Raw genomic sequence first — 17,424 nt, 5'->3', positions numbered from 1 at the left:
ACCAGGGGCCCAGGACTCAGGGGAGGGACCAGGGGCCCAGGACTCAGGGGAGGGACCAGGGGCCCAGGACTCAGGGGAAGGACCAGGGGCCAACGACCCAATGGGAAAGGACCATGGACCCAGTGGAGAAGGAGCAGGGGCCATGGACCCAGTGAAGACCCAGTGGAGAAGGATGAGGGGCCATGCACCACTGGAGAAGGACCAGGGGCCGTGGACCCAGTGGAGAAGGACCAAGGACCCGGTGCAGAACGGCCACAGGATGACTGCGCCCCCAAGAGACTGTAACAGGAAGACCAAGCTCTTAATTTCACTGATTTTTTTTCTGTTGTTTCCCTTTCACAGAATCACTTCCTGTCTGTATTATTTCCTTCTTTCTGTCTCTCCTGGGCTTGCTCTGCTCTCTGGGCCTGCGAGGCGAGATGATCGCACCTGGGACAGTGCCCCCCGCAAGGGTGTCCCACACACTGTCTAGTGCTGTTTCATTCTCACGCTGGTCAGTGGCGGTCTTTCCCTTGGAGATCATGTAGAAGAGTGTTATTTTCCACGTGTCTGGAGAGTCTCCTGTGTTCTCTCTGTATGGATCTCGCGTTTGAGCTCAGGAATCCGAAACGCAGTCAGAAAACAGCACAATTTCAGTTTGCAGGCGTGTGTTGCTGTGCGCCAGGGTGGGAGCGGGTCTGCCCTGGCATGTGTCCTGCGGGCACTTAGGAGGAGCCCCACTCCTTGGCTGCTCTGGAAATGCCTGCCCCGTCGGCCAGTGGCCCTGTGGGGTCACACCGTGTGGCTGGTCTGCTGTGGACACGGGACGTCAGCCGCACATGAGGGTGGCGGTGTCCCCCCGACTCCCCTTCTGGTGCTGGCGCGTTTGCTTGGTCGTTAACTGGGTTGTGCGGCTCTGCGGTGCACGCGTCCAGCCCGTCCCGGGGGGTTGCCATTCGGGGGTGGGCCGCCCTCTGCACGACTCCTCTCTCCGACATCAGCGCAGCTTCCCTTGCCTGCTCGTGCCAAACGGCCGTGTGGTCTCACCTCTGCGCTGTTACTCTTGTGACCAGGGGGGCCTCGTGACCACCGGCCAGAAGGGGGCTCCCATGGGTCCAGGGAACTTTCCCATCACGGCCTTCACGGACCCCACAGGGGTCCTCCCGCAGCCTCTGCTGTGGAGCGTGGCTGTGGCTGTTTCTCCGCTGCATCTGGATGGCAGGGGTGCGCGGGGTCGGAACGTCTCCCTTTCCAGCTGCCCTTTCCTGGCCTCTGAGAGCAGGCTCGTGTGGGTTCTCGTCTGCAGCGACCGGTACCCACGTCCAGAAGCGGGGCTTGGGCTCTACAGGGCTCCCCGGGCCCCCCCGGCCTGCGGTCCTGTCCCTGGGCGTCTTCTCTCCCAGGAGTCCCATGTGCAGCCCAGGGTTTCGGTGGAACTCAGCAGCAGGGGTGGGGAGATACACCCCCTCTTCTGGGAGCAGAGGTCCACGCTGGCTTTTCTGCTGTCAGGAGGCCTTGTCTGCCTAAGTGGGGAGCCCTGTTTGCCCGACTCTGTACCCCGACTTCCATGCTGGCGCTGGACGCACAGGTGAGGGGTCTGCAAGCCTCAGTCTGGTCAGCCACACACCGCACCCAGAGTGTCCACGCGCCATGGGCCCAGCCCTGGTGACAGACCCTGAGCAGGCCACATGGGGGGGATGTGCCCGTCCGTGGGAGTCGGGTCAGGAGGGGCCCAAAGACAAGCAGCTTTGAGGGAGTGGGGGCTGCTACAGCTCTCACTCTGCCCGTGTTTGTGCTTAAACCCTCCACACACACCCATGCAGAGCTGTCGGGTGTCCTGGTCAGAGCTGCAGCTGGGGCCGGCCAGCATCCCAGCGAGGGCTTGGCCTCCAGTGCCGGGGTCCTGGGCGGCACCGGGGTCCTGGGCAGCACCGGGGTCCTGGGCGGCACCAGGCCCCGCTCCCAGCTCCCCAGCAGCTGGGGCCCCCACAGGAAGGGACGCGGGCCAGTGAGCCTGGGCAGCACGCAGCCCCCCAGAAGTGTTTCTGGAGCCCCCCCACCGGCAAGATGCTCTGATCCGTTGTCCATGGAGATGCAGTCCGAGCCCCCGTCCATGAGAGCTGCTGTGTCCGGTGTGTGGTCGCCAGGAGCTGCTGTGAGGGTGAGCTGAGGCCCGCACTGGGGCTCAGGTCTTAGTCTGGGAGAGCACACCCTGTCCCAGGCCCGGAGCCACACCCCAGCAGCAGCTTCAGGGCCCCCTGTGCTCCCAGCTGCATGTCCACCCCTACATCCCCCCAACCCCGCACGCCGCTGCCCTGGGAGCTGTGGCCGGGCTCTTCTCAGGCGCTTATGGAACAGCTGTGCGTGGGGTCCCGCCGGCCTCACTAGTTCCACCGCTTCCTCAAGGCAAGCAGTTCCCTGAGCATCTGCTGACGGCGTCCGGTTCAGACAGGCCCGGTGACAGCGGGCACACACGCTGCCCGTGAGAGCAGCCGAGACCCTGCTGCACGACGACAGAGTCCAGGGCAGTGTGTGCAGCGGGACCCTTTCTATCAGACACCAACCGCACAGACGGCACAGGTGTGCCCCTGCGATGGGGACCCCAGCCATCGGTCCCGTCGCAGCGGACAGCACCACAGATCCAGCCTTTGCAAATATGACTGCAAACTCTCCTTTTCTCGGAGATCCTGGCCTTGGCATATCAGTGTAGGTAAGAAATGACAGTAACTCCAGTGACTGACGGACTTGGCCATCCAGCTGGTGCCTGCCGTGGCCTGGCGCAGGGCTGTCCCTGCTCAGAGGGCCCGGGCCTGTCCCTGCCCAGGTCCTGTGCCTGCAGCTCCGTGAGGGGCGCCGTGCCTGCCGACCACTGGGGTCCAGCTTGGAAGAACTGTCCCAAGCCGTCCGCCAGTGTCCGTGGCCCCCGGAAGATGTCACAGGGTGCGTGCGGGCACTCAGCAGAGCCACCGTGCAGACCGTGCGGACCGTGTGGGCCTGTGGGCAGGCAGCCGAGCATGAGGGGGCCTGCCGTCCTCTCTGGGGCCCCTGGCAAGGGGTGTGGTGGGCTCCTGTAAATTAAGAGAAGAACTACCCATGAAGAGAAGCGGTTTGACAGGCACGTACAGGCGCTCTGCTGTCAGCTCCCACAGCTGATGCTGCTCCTTCCTCGGTTTCTCTGGCCCGGCTTTTCCACTCAGGTTCCTGGGCTGATTTCCTTCTGATCGGTCCGTATTCTGTTTCTCAGCCACGCGCAGGAGGAAGGGCCCAGGTTGACGTGCGGACTGTTGCGTGGGTGCCGGTGAGAGTCCTCACCACCACGGCGGGGAGGGGGCACCCAGCGGGGGAAGCAGCGGCCTTCTGCCAGGGGCGGGGTGCGGAGACGTTAGGGGAGCAGTGGCGCCCGCCCCCAGCCTGAGCGGCCGGACTGTCGGGTGCCGCAGAGCCCCGGGGATCAGGGTGCCCAGCGCGGACACAGCTGTGTGGACAACAGCTGGGAAGAGATACCACTTCCCTCTGCTCCCAGAAACACTTGCCTTGTGGAGCCCCACGTCAGAAACAGAGAGGCCTGGTGTGTGTGTCCACGTGTGTGTAAGAGAGAAAGAAAAAGCAAATGAACCAAGCTGTCTGACAGGAGGAAACACTTCCTTCAGGGTTTCCGAATGCCACCTGCCTGCTTCCTTCCTGTTCTTTCAACTTCTAGAACCTTTCCTGGCGGGTGAGCCCCTTACTGCATCTCCCTGGCTGAGGAACCACCCCTCGGCCTTCGCCATGGCTGCCACGACCTCCTTAGGGTAAAGCACGACCCTACTCGGGCCGACCCAGCAGGTGCATGCGGCCAGGTGGCCCCGGGGGGCCTGACCGCACATGCAGCCCCTGGGGCCGTGGGAAGGGGTGAGGCAGAGCACCCCGGGCGGGCAGGAATCTGCCTCCACCTCCACGCAGGCCTGCAGGACTGTCGAGAGGAACAGACTTTTCCTACTAGTGCTGCTCCCTCTGCCCCCCCACCTCGTCCTGTCAGTCAGTCCCCGAAGTGAGGAAGGGCGGGTCACGGGCTCTGCCGACTGCGGACTCCATCTGCAGTCCCACCGAGCTGCCGGCTGGCCAACGCCTCCGTCCTTGGGTGCTTGTTTCTGACCCCAGAAAGAGGACGGGGCCTCGGATTCACAGGTGAAAGACAGGACGGACATAGAATGTTTTCAGGAACTCAACTGGGTGAGTTCACGGAGTCCTCGGGGCCAGCCTCCTGCCCCCGCGGAAGCTCCTGGTGCCAGAAGCCCTGCTGGGGTCAACGCCGTCCTCTGCGGGAGCAGTGGGAACCTGGAGGCTTGAGTGGGGTCCGTTCAGAGCGTCCCTGCACCCCAGAGGCCCCCCCACCGCACCCCGGACGCTCCTGGACGTGCTCCTGCAGCCAGGGCTGGGGGCCGCCTCACGCTCAGACAGCCGCAGGGCTCCCCGTTCCCGGCACACGTGGCTCACAGCACAGACAGAGCCCTTCCCTGGTCGTGTGCAACCAGTGATAAAAACCCATACTGCGTAAGAGCAAAGGGAGTCGTGGCCACTGGCTGCCCCCCTGTAAGCCCACCCAGGGGACTCCAGGGGCCCAGGCTGGAAGGCAGTGACATGTACCGCTGTCATGCAGGAGAATTTTGTGGATTTTATTCAGGTTTTCTTGTTGTGGTAAAATGCCCAGAAAATTTACCATCTTCACCGTCTTTTGGTGCAGGAGGGAGTGGACTCCTGATTGTGCCACTGTCGTCACCACACCCCTGCTCTTTTCCTCTGGAAAAACTAAAACTCCGTCCCCATGAAGCCCTAAGCCGCCTGCCCCAGCACCCCCTCCTGGCTGTCTGTGTGACTTGGACTCTCCTCGAAGGGCTTCGTCCACGCGGTACCTGCCGTCTCTGTCTTTCTGTGACGGGCTCGTTCCCCAGAGCACAGGGTCCTCCAGGCTCAGCCGCGGTGTAACAGGTGTCAGAATGGCCGTCCTTGTACAGGCTGAGGGCTTGTCCCTCTCCTGGCTGCAGCACAGGTCGGGGTGCTTCCACTCTTTGGCTATTGTGAACAATGACACAAGGAACATTTCCCTAATTATTAGTGATGTTGCGTGCTTTGTGGCCATTGGTGTGTTCTGTTTGGAGAAGTGTATTTCCCAACCCTTTGCCTTTTGTTGTTCTTGCCGTAGCCACGGCTGTGTCTTTCCGAGTCTGGAGTGCTCACCGTGACACATGGAACTGCCGCAGCTGTGCTTTTCATTGAGCAACAGTCGACATACGTTTTATTAGTTCAGTTATACAGCTGGTGCACCATATGTGCATACTAGGTATACAGGAGTTCTTTGATATTTGTACAGATTACAAACTTTGCTTATTCCTGAATTGGGGCCCTGTGACTGAGTTTCAGGAGTTTTCTGTATTCTGGATATAGATCCTAGTCACACGTGCGATCTGCAAGCATGACCTCCCATTCCGCAGGCCACCTTTTTTTACTCTGTTAATCGCACTTTTGATGCACAGAATTTTAAAAATTTTTGTGGAGTTCAGTTTGTCTTCTTACTCTTGTTACCTGTGCCTTTGGTGTCGCATTCAGGAAACCACCGCCAAATCCAGTGTCCTGAAGCTTTTCTGTGCATTTTCTCTTGAGTTTCAGAGTTCCAGGTCCTACATTTAGGTTGAGTTTCGATCCATTTTGAGCTAAGTTTCGTGTGTGGCATCAAGTGGGCGTCCAACTTCACTTTTTGCCTGGGGATACCCAGTTTTCCTGGCGCTGTTAATTGAGAAGGTGCTCCTCTCCCCGCTGACCACAGCTGTGAGGGCTTCCCTGTGGGCTCTCCGTCCCCTTCCACTGGCGAGTCTGGCTCTACCCCGAGGGTCTGCTGTGTTGATTAACAGAGATTCGTGGTTAGTTCTAAAACCAGGAAGTGTAAGTCCTCCAGTGTTTCTCTTCATCTAGGGAATTATTTTGCCTGTTTTGAGTTTTCTCGAGATTCAGTATGAATTTTAGGGTGGGTTTTACTGTTTCTACAAAAAAAAAAAAGTCATTGGATTTTGAAGAGGTTCCCCTGAATCTGCAGGCAATTAGGGTAGTCCTGATGCAGAGCCATGTAAGTCTCCGATCTCGGGCCATAGGATGTTTCCACGTATTTATGTCTTAATTTCTTTCAGCTCTGCTCTGTAGCTCTCCTGGCACAGTCTTCACCTCCTTGCTTGAGTTCATTCCTGAGTCTTCTGTTCTTTTTGGTGATATCTTAAATGGAATTATTTTTCTGATTTCTTTTTCAGATCATTCTGCTCCTAGTGTGTCGGCTTTGTACCCTGCTGCTCTGCAGAATTCATTTATTGGCTCTAACACCTTTTTTATGGGGTCTTTAGCATTTTCTACATGTAAGATCATATCACCTACAAACAGAAATGATGATTTTACTTCTTCCTTTCCAGTTTCAATGTGTTTTATTTCTTTTCCTTGCCTAATGGCTCTGGCTAGGAATTCCAGTACTGTGTCGAGTAGATGTCATAAAAGGAAGAGTCCGTGTCCTCTTTCTGCTCCTAGAGGAGAAGCTTTTTTTCACCATCGAATATTGTGTTTGCTACATATGTTTCCTACGTAGATGTAGATTTTTTATGTGGAGATAGTTTCCTTCTACTCCTATTTTGTTGAGTGTTTTTATAATGAAAGCGTGTTGTATTTTGTCAAATGCTTTTTCTGCATCAATTGAGATGGTTTTTCCCTTCATATTGTTGACGTGGTGTGTCACCTTGATTTTCACATTTAGAACCATCCTTGCTTTCCGGGGGGACATCCCACTTGGTCACATCCTTTTAATATACAGCTAAACGCTAAGTATTTTGTTGAGTATTTGTGCATCAGTGATCAAAGGAATATTGGTCTGTGGCGTTTTCTCCCTTGTGGGATCTTTGTCTGGCTTTGGGATCCGGGTAATGCTGGCCTTAGAATTAATTAGAAAGTGCTCTCTCTTCCTTGAATTTTTGGAAAAGTCTGGGAAGGATTGGTATTATTTCTTCTTTAAATGTTTGGTTAAATTCCCAGTGAAGCCCTCAGTCCAGGGTTGTTCTTTGTTAAGAGACTACTGATCACGGATTCAATCTCCTCACTAGTCACGGAGCTATCCAGTTTTTCACTTCTTCGTGAATAGGTGGTGGTAGGTTTTGTGCTTCTAGAAATTTGTCCATTTCATCTAGATTATCCAATTTATTGGCATGCAGCTATACATAGTGCTTTCTTAAAATCCATTTTATTTGTGTAGAAATGGTAGTGATGTCCCCACTTTTATTTTTGATATTATTAATTTGCGTCTTCTCTTTTTCTTAGTTCATTTAGTTAAAGGTTTGTCAATACTGCTGATCTTTTTTGAAGAACCAACTTTTTGTGTCACTGATTTTTCTCTACTGCTTTTCTGTTCTGTTCTTCATATATCTCTGGCCTAATCTTCACTATCCCCTTCCTTCTGGGAGCTTTTACTTTAGTTTGTTCTTATTTTTCTAGTTCCTTAAGTTGTAAAGTTGGGTTGTTGATTTGATCTTTCTTGGTTTTAATGCAAGCGCGTATCACCATAAATTTCCCTCTTAGGACTGCTTTTGCTCCATTCCCTAAGTTTTGGTATGTTGTGATTTTGTTTTCATTCATCTTTCAGTATTTTCTGATTTCCCTGTGACTTCTTCTTTGATCCACTCATGACAAAGTTGTGTTCGGTTCTCACATTTTAGAGAATTTTCCAGTTCTGCTCATGCTCCTTATCTCTACCTCATCATGTTGTGGACCGAGAAGATACTTTGCATATAAGATATCTAGCTGTTAACATCTGTTGAGGCTTAATTTGTGGCCTGACATTCGGTCTATTTTGGAGCATGTCCCATGTGCCCTTGAGAAGATCTCGCGTGCTCGTCTTGCTGCGTGCACTGTTCTGTATTTCTCTACTAAATCTACTTGGCTTTGCTGTGTGAAGCCCTCCTTCTGCCGACTTCTCTTGTCTGGTCTTTCTCTCCATTCCTGGGAGAGGAGTACTGAAGTCCCAGCTGTTACTGTAGAACGATTTCTGCCTCCAGTTCTGACAGGTTCTCCTTCGTTATTTTAATGGTCTGTCACTAGGTGTGTCAATGTTTGTAACTGTTCGATCTTGCTCTGTTGAACGCTTTGTTAGTCTATAATTCCTTTGCTTCTTGTCTCCCGTGAGGGTTTTGTTTGGAGGCTGTTTTGTCCGGCGTTAGGAGAGCCGGGCCGGCTGTTCCCTGCATGAGCCTCTTTCCATCTGTCACTTTCTACCTGCGTCATTGGGTCAGAGGTGAGCCTCTGGCTGATAGCATATTGTTGGCTCCTGTGTTTTTACTCATTCTGCCAATCTGTTCTTTGATTTGAGAGTAAAATTCATTTACATATAAAGTAACTGCTGATAAGAAGGGACTGACTTCTGTCCCTGTGCCCTTTGGCCTCTATATGCCCTGCAGCTTTTTTGTCCCTGAGTGACTGCATTTCTCTCTTCTTTCCCGTTAAATCTTCTGCAGTGTTAAGTCCCTTCCTAATCTCCTTCCTCTCTGTTCTGTAACTGTTTTCTTGGTGGTTACCAAGGGGATTCCATCTCACTTCCCATGGAAATAGCATTTGAATATTAATTTATCACAGCAGAACTTCAGTAACAAAAGAAAACAGTTCTACCCCTTCTCTTTGAGTTGTTGGTGTCACAGAATTACATCTTTATACATTGTGTGACCAAGAACATAAACTGATAATTCTGGTAAATGCGTGAGTCTTTTACATTATGTAGAAGACAAGATTTGAAGTCACAAACCAAAGTCACAGTAATGCCAGCTTTGAGACGATGTTTCTCCTTAAATGTGTTAGACTCGAAGTCATGGAGAAGGAAGGAGAGCAGACTAGATTCCTGCATATTAGTTTTGTTCCTTGCACTTTTATTGACTTCATTTTCTAATAGTTTTTTGGTGGGGTCTTTTGGGTTTTCTATATATATGATCTTGTGATCTGCAAACTGTGACCGTTTTACGTCTTGCTTCACTACTTGGGTGTCCCTTACTTCATCTTCTCGTCCGAATGCTCCATCTGGGGCTTCCAGTACCGTGTTGAATGAAACTGGTAAGTGGACATCCTTGACTTGTCTCCTACCTTACAGGGAAAGTGAAAATGTGACGTGAGCTGTGGGTTGTCATCTCTAACCTTCATTAGCTTAAGGTATATCCCCTCTCCGCCCACTTGGTTGAGTTTTTATCATAAGCAGAAGTTGAATTTTGTCAGATGCTCTTTCTGCATCCATTAAGGTGATCATATGGCTTTTATCCTTCATGTTGTTAATGCGGTCATCACATGGATTGATTTGCAGAGACTGAACCTTCCATGCATCCCTGAAACAAAACTTGATCCTTTTCATGTATGGTTGAATTTGGTTTGCTAATATTTTGTTGAAGATTTTCACATCTATGTTCATCAGAGACATCTGTCTCTAATTTTTTTTGTTTGTAGTGTCTTTGGTTTTGGTATTAGGGTAATGCTGGCCTCAAGAATGAACTTTGAAGTTTTCCTTCCTTTTCCGTTTTTTGGAAGAGATTGCAAAGGACAGGTATTCACTCTTCTTTAAATGCTTAGTAGAATTCACCTGTGCCATTTGGTCCTGGACTTACCTGTTTGTCAGGAGTTTGGTCATCAATTCAATTTCATTACTAGTAATCCGTCTGTTCAGATTTTCCATTTCTTCCTGATTCAGTCTTAGAAGATTACATGTTTTTAGGAATTTATCCATTTCTTCTAGGTTTTCCAATTTGTTGAAATATAATTTTTCATAACAATCTCTTATAATCTTCTGGATTTCTGTGATGTCAGTTTTAAATTCTCTCATTTATGATTTTATGTATTTGAGTCTCTTTTTTTCTTGATGAGTTTGACTAAAGGTTTGTCAATTTTGTTTATCTTATCAAAGAACCAGATCATAGTTTATTGATCTTTTCTATTGTCTTTTTGGTGTCTAATTCATTTATTTTCACTCTGATCTTTATTACTTCCTTCCTTATACTAACTTTGGGCTTTTTTTTAATAGTTCTTTTCGTTTGGGGTGGTTTTTGTTTTGTTTTGTTTTGTTTTGTTTTTTGGTGTACATTTAGATTATTTGAGACTTTTCTTGTTTCTTGAGGTAGGGACTTCCCACATAGAACTGCGGGAATAGGGGCGCCTGGGTGGCTCAGTGGGTTAAAGCCTCTGCCTTCGGCTCAGGTCATGATCCCAGGGTCCTGGGATCGAGCCCCACATCGGGCTCTCTGCTCAGCAGGGAGCCTGCTTCCTCCCTCTCCCTCTGCCTGCCTCTGCCTGCTTGTGATCTTTGTCTGTCAGACATTTCTCATTAGACCAGTTTAGTGATTATGAACTCTTACTTCTCCTTTGTCTGGGAAACTCTCTCTCTCCTTTAGTTCTGAATGATAACCTTGCTGGATGGAGTATTCTTGTTGTAGGTTTCTTTTTTTCCCTTTCAGCACTCTTACTCTGTCATGTTACTCCCTTCTGACCTACAAAGTTTCTGCAGAAATATCCCTTGTATGTAGCCAGTAGTTTTTCTCTTGCTACTATTAAGATTCTCTCTTCAACACTGTCATTTTAATTATCACATGTCCTGGTGTGCACCTCCTTGGGCCCATCTTGTCTGGGGCTCCCTGTGCTTTCTAGACCTGGATCTCTTTCCTTCCTAATTAGGGAAGTGTTTAGTACTATTTCTTCAGATAGGTTTTCCGTCCCTTTCTCTAGCTCCTCTCCCTCTAAGACCCCATACTGTGAATTTTAACGTTGTTGCAGAGGTCCCTTAACCAGTCTTATCTTTGTTTGTTTGTTTATTTAAAATTATTTTTATTAACATATAATGTATTATTTGTCCCAGGGGTACAGGTCCATGAACCATCAGGCTTACACATTTCACAGCACTCACCATAGCACATACCCTCCCCAATGGCCATCACCCAGCCGCCCTCTCCCAACCCTCTCCAGCAACCCTGTTTGTTTTGTGAGATTAAGAATCTTTTATGGTTTATCTCCCTCACGATCCCATCTTGTTTAATTTTTTCTTCCCTACCCTCCATGACCCTTCCTGATATGAGGAATCTGAGAGGCCCCGCCGGCCTCTCAGATTCCTCATATCAGAGAGATCATATGACAGTTGTCTTTCTCTGACTTATTTCGCTCAGCATAATACCTTCTAATTCCATCCACGTTGTTGAAAATGGCAAGATTTCATTTCTTTTGATGGCTGCATAGTATTCCATTGTGCATATGGATCACATATTTTTTTCATTTTTATTATTTTAAATTTTTTTTATTTTTTTTATCTTTTATTTTTTGTTTTTTACTTATCTTTGACCAGTCTCATCTTCCAGTTCTTTTTTCTTGTTGTTTTTCAGCATGGGTACTTTCCATGTCTGTCTTCCAGACCAGTGAACCATTCTGCATCCTCTAATCTCATTCATTTTCTGTGATATCATTTTCATTATACTTTCCATATTCATTATATGATGTAATTTTCTATCTCATTATTGAAGTTCTCAGAGCTTATCCACTCTTCTTTAAAGTCTAGTGAGTATCTTTATGACAATTACTTTGAATTCTTTATCAAGCAGGTTCTTTATCGCCATTTCTTTAGGTCTTTTTCTTTTTTTTTTTAAGATTTTTTAAATTTATTTGACAGAAATCACAAGCAGGCGGAGAGGCAGGCAGAGAGAGAGAGAGAGAGGAGGAAGCAGGCTCCCCGCTGAGCAGAGAGCCCGATGCGGGGCTCGATCCCAGAACTCTGGGATCATGACCTGAGCCAAAGGCAGAGGCTTTAACCCACTGAGCCACCCAGATGCCCCTCTTTAGGTCTTTTTCTAAGGCTTTGTCTGATTCTGTGCTTATTTCTATGTGTTAGGGTCCACCAGCTACATCTTCTGGTCTTGAAAGTAGTAGCCTCACATAAAATGCATCCTTTAGGGCCACAGTCCCCTCTGGTCACCAGAACCATGTGCTTCAAGGCTGTCCCCCGTGTGGCCTGCGTACCCCCTCCTGTTTCGATGGGGCCCTGACTGCTGCGAGTCTGCTGGTAGGTGGAGCTGAACCCCCTCCTTGGGGCAAGAGTCCCTCTGGAGGGCTGTCAGTTCCAGCTGGTGACTCCCCCTGGGGTGTAGCAGGTGGGGGCTGCTTGGTGGGGCAGGGGGGCCTGCCAGGGCAGAGGAGACAGAGCCAGCAGGTTAGACGGAGAGTGCTAGAAGTGGTGCCTGGCAAGCCATGTGGAAGGAGGCAAGCACAGTAGGGCCCGTCAGCACGTCCGTTCCCAGAGCAAGCTCCCGCAGATCCCCGCCCCTCTGGTACATGCCCTAAAACTCGTCCATGAAGCTCCTTCATGTGTGCTCCATGCACTTTTCAAACTGCTGTCTCTGCGCTGGTGCCGAGTGACCTAGGGCACTAACCCTTTCAGGGCAGTGGCTCGGCATCCTCTAGCTCTTGCTCTCCTGGAATGAGGCCCCACTTGTTTTCAAAGCTCCCAGGGTTAAGCCTCGCTGGTTTTCAGAGCTGGGCATTATGGGGGCTTCCTTCCTAGAGCAGGTCCCTAGTGCCAGGGGTGCCCCTGGGGCTTGATGCCCTCTGTCCTCAGAGACGAACCCTTCCGCCATGCTCTTCCTCACATTGGTGGGTCACGTGCCAGGAATCGGTTTCCTGGTCTGCCCTTCTCGGTGTGTCTTCTTCCTTCCGTCCTTGGCTATGGAAGAGCCCTTCTGCCAGCCTCCAGTGGTTCTCAGGGTGAGTTGCTGTCTGTGTGGTGGATGCTCTGGTGTGTCCCTGGGAGGAGGTGAGCTCAGGGTCCTCCTACTCTACCGTCTTACCCCATTGTCCCAGGGCATTTGTGTTAGAATCTGTCTAGTAGATCTGACTCAGGTCTTTTTCAGGGACCGATTCTGTTGACTTCTCCTTTTCCTTTCAGTGGGCCAGACTCTCCTGTTGCCTTGTGTGTCCTGTGATTTTTTGGCTGACTGACCACTGGACGTTCAAGTCTCATGATGTGGTGAGACTGGAAATCAGATTCTCCCCCTTCCCCAGGGTTTGCTGTTTTGCTCTCGAAGTTCTCTGGATTGTCGGCGGCGGGCTGTCTCTGTGCCGAGAACCAGCCTGAGGTGTAAGCTGCTGTCTCCTCGGGTCTCGTCTGAGCCTTTCCGTGGGCACGCACAGTCCCTCTTAATTCCCACCTGTGCAGCTGTTTCTGAATGTCCTAATGTGTGGCTCCCAAAAGGGCCAAGGGGGCCCTTGCCCTTTCAATGCCCTTGGCATCACTAGAGCTGGAGCTGGAGGGGTGGCAGCGATGGCCGCCAGGCTCGGTGTCGGCACCTGTGTGATGGGAAGCCACCGTCGTGTCAGAGCGTAGACCCTACTACTGGGACCCCACCTGGCGTCTGCAGGCTGTTCCAGAAATACATGCACAGCTGCCTGCAGCGTGGCTGGGTGGCTGCGACCATGCTGAGAGCTCGGAGAGACCCACACTGACAACTTCCCCTGCCTTCGGCAGATCCCACAGTCCCCAAAGAGTCCCATCAGACAGTCTGCCCCTGGGGTCGTTGCCTGGGTGGGGAGAGATTCCTGGTGCTCCCTGCTCTGCCCTCTTCCCAGGATCCAATCAGGCACCTTTAAACTTTCCATCTATTGTCAGTTCTCCTGACTGCAGTTTCTTATTTCTGCTTCTAAGCCTTTCGGTCATTTTGTTGGTTTCCTGTGGGTGGTTTTGGAGAGTTCCAGAGAGCTAACTGTAGGGAGGCGATGGGACTTGAACCCTTGGGGCCAGCTCAGCAGATGCCAGGATTATTTGTGGACTCCGTGAAACAACTCAAAACATGACCCCAGCATACCATCCTGGAGGTTGAGGCTTCCCCAAAAAGTGAGGTTTGGTGACACAAACTGGCACCCTGTAGGCAGGGGGTGAGCGCCGCAGGGAGTTAGCGGACAGACGGGACCAGATTGTGGCGCACTCCGCTCAGCGCTCCGCGGGGCCACAAGGCCGGTGCGGGAGCCCCCGTCGGGTCCGCGGCGGAGGCCGGCCCTGCCGGGCACAGGCGGCCCCTGCGCGCAGGCGTCGCGGTGGCCCTGGGGGCTTCCCCACCCCTGTGGCCCCGTCCTGACCGCCCCGTCCGCCGTTGCAGAGGAGGCCGAGCACAGCAGCTTCGGGGCCGGCTCGCTGTCCCGCCGGAGGAAGGCGCTGGCGCTGCGCGAGGACGGCCCCCGCCGGCGCGCACACCTGCACATCGGCCTGCCGCACGACTTCCGCCCCGTGTCGTCCATCATCGACGTGGACATCCTGCCCGAGACGCACCGCCGCGTGAGGCTGTACCGGCACGGCTGCCAGAAGCCGCTGGGCTTCTACATCCGCGACGGCACAAGCGTGCGCGTCGCCCCGCAGGGGCTGGAGAAGGTGCCGGGCATCTTCATCTCGCGCATGGTGCCGGGCGGCCTGGCCGAGAGCACGGGGCTGCTGGCCGTGGACGACGAGGTCCTGGAGGTGAACGGCATCGAGGTGGCCGGGAAGACGCTGGACCAGGTCACGGACATGATGATCGCCAACAGCCACAACCTCATCGTCACGGTCAAGCCGGCCAACCAGCGCAACAACGTGGTGCGCGGCAGCCGCGCGTCGGGCAGCTCGGGCCGCTCGTCGGACAGCGCGGCCAGCCGCCACAGCCTGCCCGCCACCCCCGCGCTGCTGCCCCTGCAGCCGGACGATGCCGACAGCGACGACGAGCCCGACGTGGTGCTCGAGGGCGTCCTGGAGCCGCCGCGGCCGGCGCCCCGGCCCCCGGTCAACGGCGCGGGCCCGGCGTCCGCGCGGGACGGCCCCGCGCACCGGCTGCTCAGCTCCCTGCGCGCCGACCCGCGCCACAGCCTGGCGCTGCCGCTGCCCCCGGGCGCCGTGGAGGAGCATGGCCCGGCCGTGACGCTGTAGGCCCCGAACGGGCTCGGGGCATGCGCGGCCGCTGTGCTCCAGGGGCGGGACAGGAGCCGACCGCAGGCCGCGGCGCCTCTCCCGCAGCCGGCGCGGCCCGAACCCCTGCGGAGAACCGAAAAAGGCTGCTTTCCTTCAGTTTCTCCGCAGACCACGGGAGGCCAGAGGCGGGGCCCGGCTCCCCTGGCCGCGCGCAGGAGGGATTTCAGCGGAAGGTGTCGAGCGACTTTCATAAATGAAGCTTTAAAATGACCTTTTTTAAAGAAGAGTAAATCCGCGGTTTCCGTGTGACTCTGCAGACACAGCCTGGAGGTCAGCCCTGGGGGCCCGGAGCAGGCCGGTGCATGTGGGTGGTCGCAGGCGGCCGGTGTCCAGCCTCGGGCCGCGCCAGCGCCGCAGGACGAAAACGCTCGTGTGGCCTTTCCCTGCGCCCCGACGGAGCCCGAGGCCGTTGTGAGGTGCTGGCCGCGGGCAGGACGGACGCGCCCCCACGTGCCTCCAGGGGCCCGGGAAGCTCGCGGTCATCTGGATGTACAGTCTCTGTTGTCTCTGGTTTTAAATAAGCCGCTTGGAACCTGATTTTTACGCAGATTAAATTCATTGTCACTTCGCTTTGATCTTCAGCAATAATTATAAATTTAGTCATTGTAAAGGTTTCCTCATTTGATCCAGTTTTATACGAACTCGGTTTGTTCGAGTCCAATGTCCAGGAAGAAACAGGACACCTTCACTTGGAGAACCGGGCTCGGGCCCATGAAAGCTTTCCTACAAATAACGTGTTTTTCTAGGAGCCTCCGGGTGGAGACGCAGCGGCTCCTCCTGTGGTCCGGCACCACCTGCTGCTCAGTGGCAACTGTCCTGCCTCGGGAGGCTCAGGCCACCAAGTGGAAAACACAATCTCACCATCTTCATTTTTGCTGAATCCATTAAGTGTAAAAGCCAATTATTTTTCTTTTGGAAACTATTAATTGGGCAGAAATACTTTTTATTGAGTAATTTTGGTCTGCCACGCCTATATTTGATTTTGCTATTTGTGCGCTTTTGTTCCTAAACACAGGAAAGACCAAAGGTGCTCTCTCTTTGTGGTCTGGGGCAAGAGCTCAGATACACCCAGATTGATGGGCGCCAGTGAACGTAGGAGCATCTTTTCTGGCACCCAAGCAGTCAGAAGTGTTTTTGTGGTTTTGGTTGTTTTGTTCTTTTGGTTTTTGTTTTTTGTTTTTTGTTTTTTTCTACTACAGTAAGTATTATAGAACCAAAAACCTAATGCTACTTACTATCACAATGAAATGTTCTTTTACTAAGTTATTGCTGGTTATTGAATATCTTGTTGAGTACTGGGATCTGTTACCAAGAAGGAAATTACGTTTCTTACCATGTTTGAGCTAAGCAAATGTGAATAATTTTTTAAAGAAAGAAAAAAAAAAAAGAAGCCTCCTCTGAGACTTGTATTCTGTTGTTCATAATTTTAGGAGTTCTGAATTTCTTGGAACAGCTGCTTGAGTGTATTTTTGTACCCATATCTTCACTTCTGCCTTTTTCTTCTTAAATAAAAAAAAAAAACTATGATGTATTACACATTAAAGTTTTCTTGGTTTTATATATCAAAGAATAAAAACTTTTTCATTACATTTAATATTTTTCACTTGTGTTCTAAGTACTGGAGAGATTATTAGTGTTAGTGATGAGGAGATACTTGCCCCTCAGAATGGAATTCCTCTAATATTTACCAAGTGCCTGTCATGTGCCCTATTTTTTTTTTCACTTAATCCTCACATGTGCTCCATGAGCCAAGCAGCATTACAAATGAGAACATGAGCTCAAACTCAAACAGGTAGTAGGTCATTCCAAAGAACTAAATTATAATTGTATTTGATGGGAGATGGATGTGTCTTAGGTCTAGGAACTTCTTAAGTCCTTTTGAAAATTGTTTCTAAATATTTATTATCAGCTCTTCCTAAATACACCCAGGCTTGCAAAATGGCCATTCAAGCTTTTTCGCTCTGACATCAGTAAACATACAGCGCATAGCATCATGATGTACTCATTCAATCGTCCGATGCTATGGTGAGAGCAGCAAGCACCAGGAATTCCGGGAAGAAATGTGCTTTCTACAGGCATTCATCAATTTAACCCTTTCAGTGCCTTCTCTAGTTTATAGTTGGGGAACCTCCAAAAGCTGGCCCATCCCCCTGCACATTCCAAGGAGATGGAGCTGCCGGTGCGGGGGGAGTGGACGCAGGGCTTGCCTGTGTGTGAGGCGCACACCCCTGGGTGCACAGGGGGAGTGCAGGTCTCCCTGACCCAGCAGTCCACAAGGCCAACCCTGGGGCGTATGGTGCTGTCCAGAGGAGCCCACCTGGCAGCGGGTGATGAAGCTGTCCAGGAATCAGAAGTTAGGTGGCATCTTGCAGAATGACACAAAGTGACCACGCGGGGGGTGGGGGTGGGGGGTTCATGGCAAGCTGCAAAGGTACCTGGAAAGT

The 17,424-nt window shown here is 51.9% G+C and overlaps 1 protein-coding gene across 1 annotated transcript; it reads left to right on the top strand.

The window, feature by feature from the left end:
- The first annotated feature begins 3,747 nt into the window (after positions 1-3,747).
- LOC132008577 (partitioning defective 6 homolog gamma-like) lies at positions 3,748-16,574 on the top strand. The gene is made up of 2 exons (XM_059387215.1): positions 3,748-3,770; positions 13,999-16,574. Exons 1-2 carry the CDS (start codon positions 3,748-3,750, stop codon positions 14,936-14,938), a joined length of 963 nt encoding a protein of 320 aa, XP_059243198.1. The 3' UTR covers positions 14,939-16,574.
- The last annotated feature ends 850 nt before the right edge of the window (positions 16,575-17,424 follow it).

This window comes from Mustela nigripes, unplaced genomic scaffold (assembly GCF_022355385.1).
Source record: "Mustela nigripes isolate SB6536 unplaced genomic scaffold, MUSNIG.SB6536 HiC_scaffold_405, whole genome shotgun sequence".
In the NCBI taxonomy this organism is placed as follows: Eukaryota; Metazoa; Chordata; class Mammalia; order Carnivora; family Mustelidae; genus Mustela; species Mustela nigripes.
This window is presented reverse-complemented; position numbering and strand designations above follow the sequence as displayed.